This window comes from Aulonocara sp. 'chitande type north' Nkhata Bay, linkage group LG7 (genome assembly GCF_057382095.1).
Source record: "Aulonocara sp. 'chitande type north' Nkhata Bay isolate Kocher_YH1m ecotype deep benthic linkage group LG7, A_spYH_male_GT1.1, whole genome shotgun sequence".
Taxonomy (NCBI): domain Eukaryota; kingdom Metazoa; phylum Chordata; class Actinopteri; order Cichliformes; family Cichlidae; genus Aulonocara; species Aulonocara sp. 'chitande type north' Nkhata Bay.
In genome coordinates, this window is record NC_141350.1 from 7,477,305 (window position 1) to 7,498,129 (window position 20,825).

The 20,825-nt window shown below is 38.9% G+C and overlaps 1 protein-coding gene across 3 annotated transcripts in view; it reads left to right on the plus strand.

The window, feature by feature from the left end:
* Window positions 1-20,825, plus strand: part of furinb (furin (paired basic amino acid cleaving enzyme) b) — a 102,715-nt gene that overhangs the window by 7,973 nt on the left and 73,917 nt on the right. For 2 of the 3 annotated variants that reach the window (XM_086298236.1, XM_086298237.1), the window contains exon 2: window positions 1,940-2,217. In XM_086298236.1, the coding sequence (XP_086154362.1) occupies window positions 2,041-2,217 (177 nt within the window). In that variant the 5' untranslated portion in view covers window positions 1,940-2,040. Of the gene's footprint in view, window positions 1-470; window positions 623-1,939; window positions 2,218-20,825 lie in introns of those variants that run through there. The other variant, XM_086298238.1, reaches the window with a different exon arrangement.

Consider the following 20,825-nt stretch of genomic DNA (forward strand, 5'->3'; position numbering starts at 1 on the left):
AGGGTAGATGTACTTAAGGAACATGAGACTTTTTCAGATAAATAAAGGCAAATATTGCAAACTACACAAAAGGCAACCGCTAAAGCGTTTAAGTTTCAAAATAGAACACACGAAACAGACTAAATTGTCAATTCCACTTAGAAACAAAATATTAATTCTAAAAATAAATCTTAGTTTGTTTTACAGAAGAACAGACAAAAATGACTAACTGTAACAATATCAAATAAACTGAGAACTAAAAGGAAATTCTCAATCTCTCCTTGTTGTATAGCTGAGCTTTTCAAACAGTTTTAACAGTTACTTTAGTCTGACAAAAGCCGAATGACGAATTAGCGCTTCCAGTCAGAGACTGAGGCTATGTCCACACGTACACGGGTATTTTTGAAAACGGAGATTTTCCGTTTTCGTTTTAAAAAAATAATCCCGTTCACACGTAAAGGCAGAAATGAAGGAAAACGGTGCTATGAACATGCCAAAGCAGCAGGTGGAGCTAGATTCCTAACCGTGCAGAAATGTTGGCCAATCAGAAGTCTAGAAGCCTCGGTGGGAAAAAGTAAACAAAGCTGGGGCATAGAAGCAGAACCGAGTCGTATGTGTGGAGGGACAGTAACTGTGTGTATATGTAAGCATTTAAACACTGCAGAGAGTAGAATTAACAGTAACAGTATTGTAGAAATTCATTTCACCGAAACAATAACGTGGCGCACAGTGTGACGCATGCACCAGTTTATTGTATTTCCAGACTTGCTTTCGGCACAATTTACAGTGCACGCTACTCTGTTTTTTGTCAGACTTGAAATAGCCGAAATACCTTCACACTACGGAACTTCTGTGGCTCTTCCGTTCGACAATCTCTCCGGCATTGGAACCATCATCTGTTTTCTCTTCGGTCACGCTCGGTTGATTTTTCTAGTCGGCACACTCATTTCCTCCATTACGCGCTGGCTCCATTACCCCGCTGGCTGCTTCCCAAACAAACACACGTGTGGCTTGGCACTTGTGCTGTACGTAACAAGTCACGCGACGTGACGCTGCGGCTGTGATTGGTTCGGCTCTGCGCTACTTAATTTGGATTGGCTGACCTTTTTTTTTTTTTAAGAGGACAAGAGCGGCGAGGTCTATCGCGGTAGCTTAATTTCTCTATCGAGTAAAAGTTATATCGCGATACATATAGTTATCGTTTTATCGCCCAGCTCTACTTAGCAGATAACCACACCTTATCTGTCTTCACACTCTGAGTCAGTTAACTTACCTTAAAGCTTTCCTTTTTATGTTTGACTTACAGGCCCCTTTTTTATGATCCAAAGAGCTACAAATCAAAGAGCAGCAGACGATATCAGTTGAAAATCTTGCTCATTTGAACATCTGCTCAAATAATGGTCCTTTTTAGCGTGCTTATTTTACTATTCTGTTAAATGTGTTGAAAGTACCTTTTCATACCTAATAAGCAGTCTGTTATTTAAAAAAATGGAATACCTTATAATGAAGAGCAGTGCATGAGTAAAATTTAAATATTTTCTTCCTCAGACACGTTTCCCCTCTTTTTGCCAGTAGCTGTATATTGGTTTGCTAGGAGCTCTTCCTGTATTGCAGCAACATGCCTACTGTATATCATTATCATACATTACCATTTCAAGTCTCAAAAAAAATGAAAGAGAATTGGAAAATGATTTAGTTTTTGGCACAGCCCTTGTCTGTTTCTGACCTAATATTTATGCTTTGCACATTTATTAAGATGTGGTCTTCTTCTCAGAGTCTGACAGCAGACTGTGAGTAAGTTTCATGCTTGATAAAGTCTGTGGGTGTGGTGTCTATTTTTGATGCAGTTCTGGGTTTGTTTTTGTGAACGGTGTCTGCGGTAGGTAATTCAAACCCAAGAGTGACCCAGTTAAGAAGGCCATGTTTGTGTTTATAGTTTGCTCTGTCCTCTCATCTCCAGGCCAGTGTTCTACTTTGCTGCTGTAAGGTGGAGCATCCCCACTCTGCCTGGGACACAGCAACAGACGGACAGATAAACTGCGCTGTGAAGTTGTCCTTTTAATGGATGCCAGGGTGGCCCTACTTCTCTTGTGGACAGTCTTTGTCCTGCTGACAGCTGAACTGAATTGGATTGATGCTGCAAAGGTCTATACCAACACGTGGGCTGTCCAGATCAATGGGGGCCCTGGGGAAGCTGATCGCATCGCCAGGGAACATGGATTCATCAACCATGGCCATGTAAGTTCTACGTCTCTTACTCCTTCCCTCTATTACATTGTCTAAAATGTTATCCTATATATGCCACATATGTCTGTTTGGATTAGTTTCTCTCCTATATACCACCTACCTACTAGATTTTACTTTACTATACACAGCCATGGTTTGTTACAGCAAAGTCTTGCAAGTCTCAGCCTTACAAAGCAAGTGTGCATCAGAGAGCCTGACACTTAGACAATATTTTCTTTTTTTCAGTGGATTGCTAAAATCTGGCCTCTTCCCATTTCTTGTAGCTTAAGTGGGGCATGCATGACTTCTTACCATGCTGGCACATACTCGTGTTTGCAGAACAGTGGTAGGAATAGACGGCAATAATAAGGGTGATATTTTAGGGTCTGAAGGACGGTGGCTCTGTTTAATTATGATGTAGCTAGTTTAATTTTATTGCTAGCACTTCAGTTGCTGTTTGTGGTCTTGCCAAGTCATTTTATTTAATTAAACTGTTGTATCACACAGTTTTGAGATATGGGAGAGGGAAAAAAAAAACAACTGTCAGAGGGTGAAGAATGAGGAGGAGAGACAGAGAAGTGACTTATTGTTCTTTCAGCATATTAGGTCCCTCACATATCAAAATGCTTCAGAGGCTAAGCTTTTTCATATTTGTGCTCAGCACTTGACAGCGAGTCGCTATTTGGTCCCCTTTCCCCTTGTTGCTTCACTTGAGACTTTACTTCATTTGCATGTGTCTGTGTGGAGCTGCTGGAGTGTTACACACACACATGCACACGCCAGTGAACAGCCCTATGGATTACTTCTTACGAATGTGCGTAGGAGGTTCTGCATATTCCCGTCCCACCTCTACCCACCTCAACTAAAGAGGATTCTCTGAAAGAGAGGTTTGCGAAATTAAATCGGGCTTATCTCTCCTGCCTTTTTATTGTCAAAGATGGTTTTGTCTGGAGTGCAAAGCCAGAAGTTTTTAGTCTTTTATCCTAGCAAATAGTTGTAGTTCGGGTTTTTTGACAATCTGGACAAGATTGGACTTGTGTCAATAGGAAATGCTCTTTACGTCCATTATAATAGATCACATCCATGTGACCAAACGTTGAGCCTCTCTGAGGAACTTAAGTTATTTTTAAATGTGCAGTTACTTTAGTATTTATGTAGATACTGCAGTAGCTTCAGGCTTAAAGTATAAAACTATTGTAGTGCAGGATAAAAGAAGGCTTTGGTATATTGGCCCCTAACACTTATACTGTAAAACGATTCTGTAAGTTCTGGATAGAATGAATTGGGTAAAATGAACCCATCAACATACTGCTCACAAAATACAGATATATATACTCTAGAGCCAAAAAAGTATCTCTTCTCAGAATGAGGTAATTCTTCTTTCTCTCATATTCCTCGAATGTGATCACTTTCCCTAGGAAAAGAAAGTTTAATCAGTTCCTGCCTTCTGTTTATCACTGTTGCCCTCATTTCACCCAGCTACAGAAACATTTCGAGCCTCTGCCTATAATACCACTTAATTAAAGGATAGATGTTTAGTTTTCTACTTTCTGTTAATTACTGATTACGTCAAATGAAGAGATGCTGGCAGAAGGCAGAGAAATGAATCCTCTAAGATGACTCTGGGTTTGCGAAATCTATGATCCCGTATGGCAGATTGTCAGTTAAGTGCACACGAAATTAAGCTAAGGTCCTGGAAAATGAAAGAGAATTGCATGCAGACTCATTTTGAAGAGTGGGCTCTAAGAAAATCCCACTTACCTCACCCCAACAAAGCCTGTGGCACTTTTCTCCAAAAGCGGAGGGTTCTGTTTTTTTTCCCTGCAGTGTGGATGTGGGAGGCAGGTATTCCAAGGGTGGTGGTTATAGTTGGCTGCAAGTTTAGGGAGAAATGATACAAATACTAATTTCCTAAACACGGTGAAAGCTAGGAGCGTGTGTGGGAGACACTAACAAAGAAAGGAGTAAAGCTAGTGTAGCATGATGTTATGGACAGAAAAGTGCTGGATGACTGGAAGAAATTTAGTGTTATCCACCGTCTGGAATTAGATTTTGTAGGAGTACATCTTCAGTCATTGTTTTACAGAAGCACCCAAATAAGTTTTATTTTAGTCTCTCCTGAGTGGGTGCTATGAGAAAATGATGATATACGGGCTATGTGCAGTATCTGCTCTCTGACAGTGTAGTGTGGGTTATGTGAGGGTATGAGTTAGGCAAGACTTTGTAGAGCTGGCAGCTTAGAAAGGGAATGACTTATTCATTTTCCCATCATCCTTGGTGGTGGTTCTATAGGGCTCTTGTAGAGAGGAAAGAGGCTGATGTATAATCAGGACTTAATTGGATTTTTATCACTAATGTGATTACAGGATCATCACGTAACTGATCATTTGTTCACTGTGGTGCTTAGAAACACCTTATTGTCTCTGCACGTCTTTTTGTATTTGCAGATTCACTTATTATGTTTCGGCCTAATTTTCTTTGAGTGTATAAGGGATAATGTGCGCGTTTGATTATGCTTCATGCTGATATTTAAGTGTAAATGTCATCAAGACTTTGTTTGTCGGCATCGTTGTATCTGTTTGTTGTATCTGTGTTAAATTTTGGCCTCCTTTCTTCGTAATGCTTTGTGTATGTGTGGGAGTTCTATGGTAGGGTTAGGAGCTAAATGTCATGTTGCGTTGTTGGTGAGCCAAGTCAGAATCATTGTTTTTATGAGGATGGGCAGGCTCTGTAGGTGGTGACAGACTGAATCACCCTGAATTAGACGTCTAACGCCACAGCCTTTCTCTTTGTTTCTTTGTCCTTCTCTCTTTCTGCATCTCTCCATCTGGCTCTCCCAGTTTCTTTCTATTTATAGCTAACTGACTGTAAACATGTGGCTGTAGTGTAATCTCAAATAAGGGCTTTTTGTTCAGCTTCACACAGTCAGCTTCCCTTGGCAGGGGGTCTTCTTTTAAGACTGCAGGAAAACACTCCATTAGGGCTGTGCGATATGACCAAAATCTCATATCCCAATATAAAACATCTATCGTCCGATAACGATATAAATCACAAAAAATGTAATATTTTCTGTAAATTCTGTGAATCTCGGGTAGGTGAAGTGTTTCCAGCTGGGCGTCTTGTACCTGGAGTCAAGTGTTTTAACCGATGCATGAAACTACACATTTTTAGACAGGTTGTAACAGCCGCCGTTTTCTTTGTGTGTATTTATTACACGGCGTGCTGCGGGGAAAGCCTGTTCTAACGTTTGAGTCTAAGGTTTATTTTTTAGCACCTGACGACTCTTTTTTTGCTTCTCATCTGTCAATACTCTGCATACTTTTTCAAGTGATTCTGTTTATTTTGAAAATTCTCAACAGGATCTTGAGCTTTATTGTGAAAGGTTTATGTGGAAAATAAACAAGCGGACATGCAATGGTGTAACCGTCGTTGTTGCTAACGACAACCCATAAAAACAGGCGCTTGTCCGTCTGTAGTGTGGTTATATTAAATATAAGAGAAAGAGAGAACTTTAAGAAATTAATATAGCCACTACAGTGACCATCAAAACGATGAAAAAAATATTGCCGTAAACAGTTTATTTTGCGATACCATGAAACAAACGATAGCGTAAAAGGAAACGATAGACTTTTGTATATCGTCATCCGATATATATCGTTATATCGAACAGCCCTACACTCCATTGGCTTCAGTGTTGCACAGCTTACAGACCATTCCCATTCAATGAATGAATGTTTGATTGCAATCATTTTGTCTCAAGTTATAGTACTAAAATACTCTTTCAGACTCAACTTTTCTGTGCTAGGTGGAAGGTAATGCAATCTGCAATCTGCAGTTGTCTATTACTCTGCATGATACCTTGCAAACTATGTGACATTTCAACCAACTGGCCTATTCTCTCTCTTCCTTTATTTGATTCAGTGAGCTTATTTGATTGGCCAAAAAAAAAAAAAAAAAAAAAAGAAATGCAACAAAATGATTTAATGAAATACATCTCACTCTCACGCACTCCCTTTCTTTCTGTCATCATGTAGTGGCTGTGGGAGATTGTCACAACACACCAGTACTGAGTGCATGCAGATGTGGCACTAATGCTTTTAAGGCCGTTTGTTTTTCTAGCGAGAAGAGTTTGATTATTTTCTATTTGAATGTGATTTGTAAAGTGAGCTCTGAGAGAGAGAGAGAGAGAGAGAGAGAGAGGCTGTTTATATTAGACTGTGTTATTGGTTTTATCTTGCATTCATTTGCCGTAAGTGCAATGGGGAGGATGTGTTTGTGTGAGAATGTGTCATTGGTTTGGCTCTTTAAACCCCCCACCCCCAGTTATTTTAAGTAAATAGCTTCAAAAAGCAACATCAATTTTTTTTTCTCTAATCAGTTAAGATTACTTTCTTCCCTTTCTTGCACATAAACTTCTTCAACACTTTAGGCTCAATCATAAAGTTATTTCACTGTTCTCCTTCATATAGACGTGCACCTGCCTGCAGTATTTGCTGATTTCAGTTCCCCATTGGACTTTGAAAAAAGAAATGGGGAGGAGTGCTTCTCTGAATAAAAGTTGCAAAGTCTTGCCGTTGGCACTAATGAACCTCAAGAGATGGAGTCTGAAGTGGTACTAATATATTAAGATAAGATAAGATAAGATAGAACTTTATTAATCCCTCGGGTGGGTTCCTCTGGGAAATTCGATTTCCAAAAAAGCACAGCACCGACAGAAGTTACAGAGTTATACACACACACATATATATAAATACAGAGACAATATAAATAAAATATACGAAGGGGATAAATAGAATAAATAGGAATAAAAATAAAAATACAAGTGAATTGCACATTTCAAGTATTGAGTCTATTGCACCGTTGACTATTTACAAAAGTATTGCACAAAAGGTATTGCACAGTGAGGTGAAGAGGCACTACAGCTTAGTTGTTCCCTCCTTTGTCCTCCTGTTTCCCCTCCCTCTCCCCTCCAGAGAGGAGTTAAACAGTCTGATGGCGTGTGGGACAAAGGAGTTTTTAAGTCTGTTAGTTCTTGTCTTTGGGAGAAGCAACCTGTCACTGAACAGACTCTTCTGGTTGTTAATGGCCGTGTGCAGAGGATGCCTGGCATTGTCCATAATGTCCATCAGTTTCTTTAATGTCCTTTTCTCTGCCACTGTCACCAGAGTGTCCAGCTTCATGCCGACCACAGAGCTAGCCCTCCTGATCAGTTTCTCCAGCCTGGATGAGTCCTTCTTTGCTGTGCTGCTCCCCCAGCACACCACAGCATAGAAAAGTACTCCAGCAACCACCGACTGGTAAAACATCCTCAGGAGCTTCCTGCAGATGTTAAAAGACCTCAGCCTCCTGAGGAAGTACAGTCGGCTTTGGGCTTTTTTATACAGGTACTCTGTGTTGCATGACCAGTCCAGTTTATTGTCCACCCACAGCCCGAGGTACTTGTACTTGTTGACCACCTCCACCTCCTCCCCCTCTATCTGAACCGGCAGTGGACCTATTATAATGTTAGCAAGAATTTATTCCAAGAAAGTGTAAGATTGAGTCAACTTTTCTTTTTTGCTCTACCAGACTGGTGAAAGAAAAACCAACATAAGGTGTCATTGTAAGGTGTGCTCCGCCATTGTTCTCCCACTATAGCTTCAGTACACCTTGACATAGATTCTACCAAGTCTCTGGGGCTTACTGAAACGATGGAGCACCTTTCTCCAGCAAAAATCTTACGTCAGTTCATGATGGAGAGTGCTGCCCCACACAGTCAGCCTTAAATCTCTGGGGTTTTACTTTGGTTGAAATCGTGACATATTATTCACATCACTTTCATACTTATCAAGGCATCCGAGCGACCCTTTCTGCTATATGGATGGGGGAACTTTGGTCATATAAGCGACCACTTTCATCTGGATTTATTGTAGGATTAAGTTGATCACCCAGAATAACTTCATATTAATTTGTAGCGACTCTTCTCTATTAGGTCGACAAGTGCATCGAACCATGCCAGGAAGATGCCCCGCACGACTGTTGGGCTCAGGGGTTCGGGGTTTTCCTTTCATTTTTTATCTATCTTAAGTCGGAAGTCATTTCTAGAATGAGTTATTTCTGCCTTTGCTTCTGTCCTCTCTTTTGCCTTTAGAGAAATGAAAATTTTAGGTCATGCACTACAGATGATTCTGACAGTGTCTGATGGTCACTGTAACCATCATATTTTCCCCACTTGTTGTCAAAAACATGTTTTCTTTTTTTTCTAAACCACAAGAAATGAAATGTGTATAAAATAACATAGAAGTTCATAGTTAAAAGCATAGCTTGCATTTAATGAAATGTTTGTAATTATGTCATTCACTTTTCACTAGTAGCCAACCTGTTGGCAAATGGTTTGGATACTCAATACAGATTCTAACTCGATGATAAGGAAGTATTATTCTATTATATTTAAAGATTCACTGCGTGTTTTTTGTCACCCTGACATGTTTGGAGAGGTTTTTGAATAGATGTCTAGTTAGTGCATTCAAAAAAGGTGATGTTTTACATTTATTTCTACTGCATGTTTTGCACACATTTGAAGGACAAAGTCTCAGTCTGCCAAGAGTGCCTTTAAAGTTAAGTGTTCATATTACCATTATATGAGTTTGTGCTGTAACCAAGATACTAAAAGTGGAGTCAGAATCATTTTTAATGTCCATATTGAGCGGGCAAAGCCCACTTTTTTTGTTTGTTTGTTTTCAACTGGACATGTTAGTCTAATATGAAACTCACAAGTAGCATTTAGTGGGCACCAGTTTAACTTGATGTTAGAGCAGGTAACCATGTGCTTTATGGCTGAAATGCAGTGGCCCAGGTACACATCTTTCCCTTGTACTCTCGCCCCTCTTTCCTGTCCTGTATACTATTCATGTCTGATGCCACCATATTTAGGAAGTGTTTTACAGAGCACCACAAAATAGATCGCAGTCTAAAGGAAAAGTAAACGGTTAAATAAGACCATCAAATATGAAGAAAGCAAAAGGTGTGAATAATATGGGAAATAAGTGAAATAAATACAATAAATGTAAATGACTTGAGCAATAAAGATAAGTCAACAATAAAAATAGCTGAGTGGGAATAAAAACTGTTTTATTAACAGAAAGCCTTTCTGTGGACGTTGTGGCGACACAGGTTTCCTTTTGGGACAAAACACAACTCTCCATGCAATAAATTGTTTGTATTTAGAGTGAAAACTGGGCTTTTTGTTGGGGCGAGGTTTAAGAAAGTGTCGGTCTCTAGTAGCATTAGGCTCTGTAAGTGTAGATCTGTGTGTGTGTATTTGTTTTTGTAATTATTTATCTCCCTTATCCTGGGGTTTGATGCAACTTTCTGCTCCTGCTCACTGCCTCACAGCTATACCGTAAACCCCTTTTGATCTGTAACAACACTCCACAGCCTGTACTGGCATTAGGTTGCCATGGTGAAAATTGCCAGAATATTATTTCCAGCAGATTGACTCTGGTGCTGGAAGAGGGCAGTCATTTCTTTTTTTATTTAATAAAACTATGTCATGCATTATCCTATATCTAGGCCACAGCTGTCCTTTTCAAACGTTTTGTAAGGCTCCTATGAAAGTGATGTTTACTTTGTGGTCTGTTTTTCTTACTGTGTTTATTTTTCACTGGTCTTTCTTGAATATGAAGTAGTTGCTATAGACAATCTTTCACAGCTTTCTTCTTTTTCTCTAAAACCACACATATCAGAGGTATTTTATGCCTGCATCATTCTCTCATCCTTTCTGTCAGTGTCTTTTTCACTCGCTGTCCTCTTTAATCTCTTCCTCTCTTAAAATGTCCAATATTAATAGGTTGTTTGCAGGCCTGCTTCCTTCTTTTTGTCTCTCTCTCCTTTAGTGAACCTCATCCTCAAGCTTCTGTTTTATTTCAGTGTTTACTGATCTGAGTAAAGCATTCTTCCTTGTCCCCAAGCTGTCTCTCATTTAAATGCACTACTTCATTATATGTAGCCTGCAGCTGTAGTCCTTTTAGATGTTTCCAAAATTGTCTCCTAAAAGTGGGTTGGTGCTCTGCCAGAGAGAGATCCATGGACATCGTTACTCAAAAGATTCTTAAAATGGTGTTTTAAATCTCAAAAAGTCTTTAAAGTATAAAACTGGTGGTAACATGTTTGCACCCAAACTACTTAAGAATGATGGTCAGAAGGAGTGTTTTAGTGGAAATGCTGGTTGTACTGGTCGGACGACTCAAGGACTTGACAGTATAGATCCAGTATATGGAAAAGGATTAAGTCTATCAGGCTGCTCTGAGTTCCTCTTGAGATACGGAGCCAGCCATGCATGTGGATCTTCAGCCTTCATTCACGTCTCCTTTCTTCGGGGAGAGCTTTTTGAAAGAATGCTTGCATTCATAATGTGGCCAGTATTGACTACTTTTCTTTTGCAGTGCTTTGACTTTTTGTTCACAAGGAAGAATGAAGCTTCAGCTTAATTTAAGTCGAGGCACAATAGGCTCCACTTTTCCTACCTTGTGTTGCTCTTTAGCTGAAAAAAAATCACTTCCACAGATGTTACTTACTGAGTATGTTAAGATTTATAACATATTGCAGTATAAACAATATGTTTCTGCTGACTCTGGACTGCATGAACCTACTTCCTGATGTTTGATGTCTATTAAAGATTTTTTGCTGTTGTTGTTATTTTGCTTGTATACACTTGTATTCACTCGTATTTTATTTTATTTTTTTTGTCAATGTCTGTAATCACTGGGGTTTGGGCAGGTTCGTTCATGGTCCAATCATCCTTTTGCTCCCCTATGGCATCACTGATGACCAGTAGCATTGCTGCCAGGCAGCAGAGGAAACTGTTATTGTGGTGGTGCTATCCACTCTCTGTAACATTCAATCTGTGGCCAAAACTCATTTTTTAAAAAGTGCACAGGTAAAAATGAGTGCACTGGGAGTTTATTTCTCACTTCCAGCATTAAGAAACATTTTCAGGTCTACATACAATGCTGATTGATTTTAACCAACTATAATTAGTGTATGTAAGTAATTGCGGCATTAGTAGCTATTTACACATTTGCCTGCCACACGAAAGTGCCGCTGTTCGATCCAGGGAGGTGACAAATAAACATGTAACATGAAAAAATGCATTTATTAGGTTTCCTACGCCTACTCTGATAATGATGGCAATGAATCACCTGAGTGTTCTTTTTGAAGGCTCTGGTTTTTGTTAAAAAGGTTAGAGACAGCTCCCCAAAACTATTAAATCAACAATTTCCTGGCATTGATTTTAGAGACAGTTTTGTCACTAGTCTGTTTATCTGTATTTTAACAATATTTGTGAAAAGGCATCACAGGAAAAGGTGAAAAGACGAGAACCTAATTCTTCAAATAACTACAAAGAAAAGGGTGGAAAGGAAAAATTATATACAGTTTTTAGAAAGGCAGCATTTTACCTTTGGCTTTTGTTTTGGAAGGTAGCAGAGAGACAAATCTATAGTACCAGTCAAAAATCAATGAAGACTTGGCTAAATATTTAACATTTTCTTCAGTGCATGGAATTATGAAGTAAACAAAAAAAAACTGAATATATATTACTTTTTTTGTTTCCTACAGTGAAGCTGCCTTTTGCTTTGACAGCTTTGCACATTCTGGTCTTATTCTCAGCAAGCTCCTCAAGTCCCACCTGCAATGTGTTTCCAGCTCTCTTTAAAGTATTCCTGTTTATTCTGAGTACTTTTGGCCGCTTTTCCATCCTTCTGCGGTCCAACCTGTCCCTAAGCATGCGGAGGCCAAGCAGCCTGACAGTCAATCACTCTCCTTTTCAGATAATTATCCCTTTGCAAAGCCTGGAAGCCATTCCTGGTGATGACCTCATGGAAGTAGGATACTCCCAATGCTGTGCAAAGATGTCTTAAAACTATGTCTAGCTTCAGGGAGCTATAGTGTTTTTGGTTTATTATACACTTCCTTGTTTACTACTCAGTTCTGTATGGGTTATTTCACAGTCTAGTATTCCACAGTATAGCTAATAGTAAAAACCCTTGAATGACATTTGACTGGAACAATATGTGAAGAGACAGGTTTTTGTTTGTGATATTATTCATAAATTCTTGACTTGTGCACATTTTACTCAGAACAAAATATAACTTGGGATGTTTGCCCGTTCATGCAGCATTCAGGTGCATGTAACAGAACAATTTCTACAACAGCGAACAGTTTGGAGGAAGACTGCATGACAAGCAGTCAGATTAGTGTTGCTGCAGTGGCTCGAGCTTGTGAACTCGCTCACGCCAAGCTGTCTGCAGACATTTATAATAACGTGGAACACAAAAGCGCTACAAGTGAACCGCTTTCGAGAAAGTGTAACATTTCTTTTGTTGGAATAATGAATCAGTTATAGATTATGCCAAATCAATACATGGACCAGCCAAAAGAAATAACTAAATTCCTTTGGTTTCAGCAACAGTAGCTATGAAACATTCTAAAGTGCAATAATCAGATTGAAATGAAAATGCTCACCCATTTGCCAGGACTGAACAGCAAAGCTGGCAGTGTCATTGTTATTGCCATTACTGCAACTGCTATTGCTGCCACAGTCAGTAAATATTATGACTACTACTGCTAATGTCACTCCTACACTTACTGACAACCCTAAACATAACTAAAAGTAATATAGCTGCTTAAAGTAAAAAAAAAAAAAACTGTGCTGAATTTTTTTTTTTTTAGGCAACAAGAAGAAGACACATTTCAGTGAGGAAGTCTGTAGTCAAAGGAAGATTATTTCTATCTGCAGTAATTTGTTTTTAGCGTTCCGGGATCTCACCCCACCCCTTTCCATGCACATGCAAAGAAAGCAGAAGATGGAGAGAGCACACCTCCTCGCCCTTCCAGGGAGAACAGCAAGATCCTCATATAGAGCAGGCTTCAAAGAAAATGAATATGATGCTGATTAGGACAGACACGGATTGAAAATGAGGACCAGGTGGAGCTGGGTTTCTAAGTAGCTTGCAGATGCAGAGCAGTCGTAGGCAGTTGTCTTAAAAAGTACACCCTCTTTAAGATTTGCCACCTGGATGCACAGACGAGCAACACCTGAACCAACAGATGTTCTTAGCTGGCATTGAGAACAGGATTACAGATGAGCTTTACTTTATGACATGGCTAAACTTAAGATATTTACTGTTTGTAGCTATTTTTTTATTACTAACATAATGCAAGGAGGAAACTGTTTACATTTACTGATTGAAAGTGTGTTACTTAGTTGATCTAGGTCACGGCAATAGCTTTTTAAGGTGTGCTAAAAGCCCCTCTTTTCTTTGTGTTTGTACTGGGAGCTTCGGAGCTCATCCCTTATTCTGCCCAGAGGTTAGAGTGCACAGGTGCTGAGACAGCCTTTGGCTCCCTCTTTGGGAAATAACCTCCAAGCATTCTTCACAACAACGACAAAAAGCTAAATAAGGAGCTTAAGATACTCATTTCAGCATAATCATTTGCTATCTGGTGCTTCCAGTTTAACGTATTAAACCCATCCCTTCATTGTTCCGCATTGAAAAGTCTTGCTGCCACAGTTAACACAGTACAATCAGATTACGCTTCCTTTCCCCTTTCACAGCCATAGTGTTTAGAAAATAGCACTGCAGATATAATATGGAAATATTGTTTTCAAGGATGGTATAAATACAAAAAGGAATAGAAATGGTAAAGTTGGAGATGAGGTGCGATTTGTTACCAAGGGATACATGTGAGAGATCTGATCAGGGCTCCGCCAGTATTACAATCTTCTGTGCAAATCACCTCATTTTAATCCTTGTGAGGTAAAACATGAAACGGCACAAACAGTGAAGGCTGAGCTAAAAATATACAAAAAATAATATGACTGTGACTGAGGACACAAGACAACTTATTAAGACATTATTAGTTTATTCTGCTGTAGTCCCAGATTCTGACATCTTTTATGAAATGATCCATATCTGTGAATGACTCATAATAATATGCTTTATTTGGTGGTCTCCTTTTTTTATTTTTCATTTTTCAAATGTTTTATTCTGTTTGGATGCCAGTGTGTAATACCTTGTATTCTTTCTATGATGCATAACTTAAAGAAAATAAGGAAAAATACAGCCAGTCAATTTGGCATGAATATTTTAGGCCTCCATAAAATGTAAATCAAATAGAAAACAGTACACAGAGATCATTTTGATTTATAAAAAAAGAGTTATGTATATTTTTTTTAAACAAACGATTTATAGTTTAATCTCTATGATGCATGCATAACAATTCGTTTTCTTTTAGAATAGAATAGAATTCAATTTAATTGTCATTGCGCATGTCACAAGTACAAGGCAACGAAATGCAGTTTGCATCCATCCAGAAGTGCTTTAGCCATGATATAGATATATTACAAAATATATATTAGCAATATAGGTATATAGATATATTACAGAAATGCATCTGTTATAGGTATGAGGGTACAAAAATGGGTCTATTATGGGTATGTTAAAATGTACACGGTATGAAGGTATGTTATGAATCTGCTATAACTATAAGTATGTACAGGCTGTAATGGGTATACAAGTTATGTACAGGCTATGAACAGGATATAAATATGAAACTATGCAGAAATATGCAAGTTATAAACAGGTGTAAACAGTTGTAGAATTATAATTATCGTATTGTACAGAATGATTGTTTATACAGAATTTTACAGTAGTGCAGTTAAGATAATTAAATATGTGTCTAATTTTAATCTAAGCATGAGGACATACTGATTGAAATGCTACCAGGAGGAACGATGTATTGTAGTTAAATAAATATATTGAGCTCAATGTTTCCAAAACTGTGAGCATGTGTTGTAAATTAAAGCCAGTGAGAGAAATTCTATGTGCAGGTGAATAATTTGTAATAATTTGCAAATTTTGCCTTGAAAAACTTCATCGCACATTCAGATCAAGCTTTCTGGTTGTTTTCAGGTCAACTCTGATACATCAAAGTGTCAAGTGATTCATCGACAGCTAAGAAATAAAAAACAAAAAAGAGGATGGAGGGTTTTTTTTGTTTTTTTCTTTTACTATTGCATAAAGAGAGGCGAAAATGACAGCGATGGAGCATGCTTTAGGAGCTCACAAACCATCGTTGTTCCCTGACCTCACTGCTGTGTTCTGCAGTATTTATGTAGGAGGAGACAATAGGGTATTATTTTTCTGTTAATAAGTAAGGCTCGAGTCATGTGAAGCAGCAGCTCACCGTCATACACAGCGAGATCCTAGATGGCATGTCTGTGAACTTCTTTTCTGACTTTTTCACTTTCACTTACAGAAAAGATTGACAAGTTGATAATGGCAGAAAAATTGTGCAGGCCAACTTGTACTTTATGCAGCTGGTAAAAAGTAAAAGTATGTCCATTTGAGGAAAGCGAAATGGACAAGTAAAAGGTCTGCAAGGCTAGAGATATCGGGCTTCCCTCTGAAGCGTGACACTTGGTCAATTGGGGGCTGATGCGATTTAGCAGAGACAAGACTAAGAGTGATGGTGAAATAACAAGGCAGCCGGGCCTCCCTGACTGCTGAGACACACAAGGGACTGCTGCATCTCAGCTGCAACCGCTGGAACTGATCACAGCCCTTCTTGACAATGCCCGAGAGCGTTTTAGAAGCGTCCCAGAGGCGGCTCCCCACACTGCTAAAAATACGCGCCCATATCCTGGTTTTGACAGAAGTGCGAAGCTGCACAGAGCACATGAGCTTGGGCACAAAGTCAGACAGCGGAACGGCACCGAGCATCTGATTAGTTTACAAAATAAAACATGTCGTAAAGACCAAATGCTCTGGTTCTAAAACGCGCCAGGTGTGTCCCAGTATAAAGTTATTCAGAGACAGAACAAAACCGTCTCCTTCAGTGTTAGTGATCAAGTAACACTTACAGAAAGTAGGTGGTTATGATCAATAGCTGTTTCCAGTACACACTGTTTGATATCATGCATTATTTACACACACGCTAAAGGCATTAGCTGTTTACTATCTGTGTGTGAAGCAAACCAAGGGTTGGTTCAGTGAACAAAGCTTTGTATTTAACATATACAGAGTATTATATAAAGCACTTATAGACTAATTGTAAAGTTACTTTTGACTATGAATGTATGGATTTGTGTAATTAGTGGCTAATGAGCTATGTGGAGCCATTAAAGGGTTCGTGGGTGGTCTTATACAGCTCCACACCCTGAGATGGAAGATGGGCAGCTGTGGCTACAACCGTAGCTTGCCTCCACCAGTGTATGAATGCGAGAGTGAATGAATAGTGGCATTGTAAAGCGCTTTGGGTGCCTTGAAAAGCGCTATATAAATCCAATCCATTATTATCATTATTATTATGTAGCAATTAGAGTACAGCTAGATCATTCTCAGCCTGAATAATGTAGAAAGAGTGTCTGCCTAGTGGAAAGAATACCCTTCACAGCAGAGAATCAGTGTAAAATCCTTGCAGTGTTCAGCCTATATTCGTTCTCCTTTAGTCATTTTTTCCCCGTTAACAAAGACAGACTGTGGTGTTGCATGAGTGGTTCCCTCTAAAATTTTTAGCATTGCAGGGGTTCTTCAAATTGTATCCTCCAAAATAAAACTGGCATTAAAGAATGGAGCAGTTGACCCAGAACATATCAGTGGTGTTTCATTCAGATGGTACTACAACCTTCAGGCTCTTAGCTCTTGATAAAGAGTTTGTCTCAGACATTCAGTGATTTAAACTGTGACTGTGGAAAGCGGCGTCTATGGGGCTTCTTCTTTCACGGCACAATCTCCTGCCTGTCTTCTTCCCGTCTGTGCACGAAGCCTGTGCCAACTTAAATGTACCTTTGTTTCGGAGTGTGTTCCTCACGTCTGACTCAAAGAGGACTATTTTCATACCGTTTTCATCTGATTTATGGTTTTATCCCAAGGACCGGACAAACAAGCATATTTATAGAAACTAATGGTTAAGTTGAGGAATAACACACTCACTACTTAAATGCCTCCTCATTAAGAGATGGGTTAGAACAGCGCATTGAATGAATTGCTAGTCTGCATTACACCGTAACAGGAAAGGTGACTGCATTATTCATGTCTCCTTTTTGTGGACAGTGTTAGCCATTGTTAAGTCCCCACCTCCAATCCCATGCTAATGCATTCATTTATGCTTTATTTCCCCCCCAAAGGGAGGGAGTATGTAAACCGCTCCATTTGTCTGTCTGTTAGCAGTCTAGCATCCACAGTATTACAGATATCATGTTCAGGTTTTGTGTGATTGTAGATACCAATAACAGCTCAAGCTGATTTAATTGAGGTGAAAATCAGGTCAAGGTCACAGCAAATGTGAAAATCCGTAAAAACATTATATTACTAATAATTATTTTTCAGGTCATTCTCAAACTTCAAAACCATATACTAGGCCTTGGGGGATATGAGTGACCTTGACCTTCATTGGTAGTGCCCAAGGTCAAAGTTGGGCTTTGAAAAATCCAAGAAACCATATCAGGTATAATATATTATATGAAAAGGCATAGAGAGCACCAACTCTGCTCCAATCATATGGTTAAAGATCATAAAATACATCATTTTAGTATGTAATACTTCAAAGTCGTAGATTAAAGGTAAGAGACATTAGCTTGTTGTTATAAAAGGAGGCTGCAGCAGGCATTAAAGTTGCTGTTCGAGGGGAGTTGCGCTCTCTCAGTGCTCTTGTTTGATTTCAGTTGTGTTATAATACAAATTTAAGATAGTTTCACCTTCTAGACGTGCTGTGTTATTGCATAGAGCTACTGCAGGATAAGTTGAATCAATATTATTTCTATAGGGAAAACAAGCAATCAAGAGTTTTGATAAATGTTAGGATGGTTCATTGCGTTTTTGTTTTATTTTTTAATTAATAATCAGCCTGAAGTTCGAGCGGGGTGGTGTTTTTGGCTTCTGAAGGAGGCATGGCAGAAAAGTTTAAGAAGCGCTCTGCCAGCCTGTTGTACTATTTTTTTTTTTGCCTGGCTAACTTGAGTAGTGATGATCAGTGTTTGAGCTGGCTTATCAGAGGAAGAGCAGCTTTGGTTTACTTATCAGGCAAATGGATACTTGTCATAGCAAGTGTAGAGTGATATGGCCACTCCTCTAATGCACTGTGGGGGTAGGGTTCATTTTTGTTGTTGTGGGGTTTTTTTGTTTTGTTTTTTTAAAGCTATTTACTGATAAATTGCAGACTGCCAAGAATGACTGAAACTCAAACTCCTTTCATCAGTTTTTCCTTCTAAAGATAATGGCGCTCTGCCTCTAGCTGCATTGTTGTTGTTTTGTGTTATTTGGGGGGGATTGTGTGAGAACAAACAGCGCAGCACACCAGGCTCTCTCGATCCATCTCTCAGAAAATGTCCGCGGCTCAGTTATGGATGCATGGATTGAAATCGAAAACAAAATGATGTTAAAAATACAATGGTTTCCAGATGTTAATCCCCCTGCTGTGTTTTGCAGAAATCCTTCTGTGTATGCTCCATTTCTAAGTGTAATGGAAAGCCATATGATGTAGCTTAGCAGGACGCTTCAGCCATTTATCATTGTTATGAAGGTTATCATGGGACTTTGCTCAAGAGTCCTTTATTGCAAGTGGTGTGTTCGCTCATGTTTTCAGCGCTGTCATACAAATGCATACATTCCACATAGTGAATATAAGTGGAACCTTAGTCATTTAGCTTCTGCTGAATTCGATTTATATACCCTGCTGTAACACAGTAGCTTTAAACTGTGTATGTGAACTGTTTTCTCTTATCACAATTTTACAAATTTCCTCTGTTTCGTGAGAGTGTGATATGTTGTAAAAGGTACTTAGTCTGTAAATTCTTGCCTCTACTGATCACATCGTGAAGCGTTTTGCTGAAATGAAATGCTTGTAAATGTCATGCCCTTTAGCAGGGCAGAGCCTGGATAGCGCTATAGCACAGGATTCTTGCTCTAACTCACAGCCATGTAAGAAACAGTCTTTAAATAGTACAACTTGTGCTTCATCAATTTGACCATTGTTTCAGCTCCTGTCACTGCCCTTGTTTATGCCTTGCTGCTAGTAAATAAATAAAGACAGAAATGATTCACTGGAGTGAATAAAGATCTGATGTCTTCCACTTTGTCAGCTCTAGTGTGGGTGTAAGTTGAAGGGCATGGGCTTCACACATGGATAAGCATAGCTATAAAAGCAAATACAACGTACAAGAACGACAGTGCAAATCATGAAATTGGCTATATTTTGTTGTGTTGCATTGTTGCCTGCTTTCTTGCAATTTGTATACATTTGTGATTGTTATCGCTTGCACCACTTTCTCTCAGTGGGTGTTAAGTGACTGCCAATTAAGATTCAGACTTAATGAAATATGTATGTTGGGTTTTGTTTGTTTTTCACACTGATTATTGTTTATATGTCTTCCTTTTGTTTTAGATGTATTTGCGGTGTGACTCATACTAAACCACTGTTTTGAAATTCTCAGCTTTCCCATTTGATCTTGGACAAAGCTAGCCTCCTCACAGAGGTTATTTCGGGTTGTCACAAAGATATGCAAAGCTCAAATTCCTATTCTCTGTACTCAGAGACCTCAGTTCAGTAGGTTTCGATGTCCTCAACTGGCTGTACTTTTGAGGTTCAAGAAAAGGCCTAATGTTTCAAGAATTTAAACGAGGCACCCTTCAGTCTCAAACTCAACTTGCTGTTCTAGTTCAGTGGCTACTGCACATTGTGCCTTGGAAAGGAGCAGAGGTGCCATCTTGAGCCATGAAAATCTTGTTCTTTGTCTAGGAGGACACTGGACAGGTGGGTTGTTTTGGGGTTATTTGTTTGCCTCCATCTCTTAAAATACCTTTTGCATTGATTTTAGTGTCATTACTGTGTTTGCTGATATGTAATCATTAGGGATGTAACAAATTTTGCAATAGATATTTTTGAAGCCACAGTTCTTACATCTTCTTTATATTGTTGTTAAAATTATTGTTGTTAAAATTCATCCCACTCTTCTTTAATCATCCAATTACCTCCATGTGGCTAATTAGCATAACCAACTCGAGCACATAGCTAATTAGAATATTACGTATGCACAATGACAAAGCTATTTCCGAACCAATCTTTCTCAAGCTAAATATACACACAAGCCTCTGCAGCACAAAATGTGATGTTGGTTTAGAAAAAATAAAAGATGGTTAAACAGACGCTTAGTGTATTTTCTGCATTTGACGTTTACAGCAGTTTTTCTCCCAAACATCTTCTCCATGCCTCTGTTGTTAACATAATGAGAGCTGTACGACGCTGGCAATGGATCACAGCAAGAGACGACAGGATTGTGACACAAGACCGTAGACATTTGCATCACAGATTTGGTCTCGGTTTCAGAACAGTTACACCCTTGATGATAGATTTGTTATTTTTTGATTACTTCTGGTTTTCATTCTCCTCTGTGCTTTTTGCTTTTCAAAGCTATTTCAGACTGAATGTAAGTAAAGGCATTTGAAATGCTTTACTTACGTTCACATTTTTCTTGATAAAGTCTCAAATCTTGTACACGTGTTAGAAGTAAAGATATCATACATGACTTGGCTGTCTTCGCTAACATTGCTTTACTTGGAAAAAAAATGTAATATGCGTAA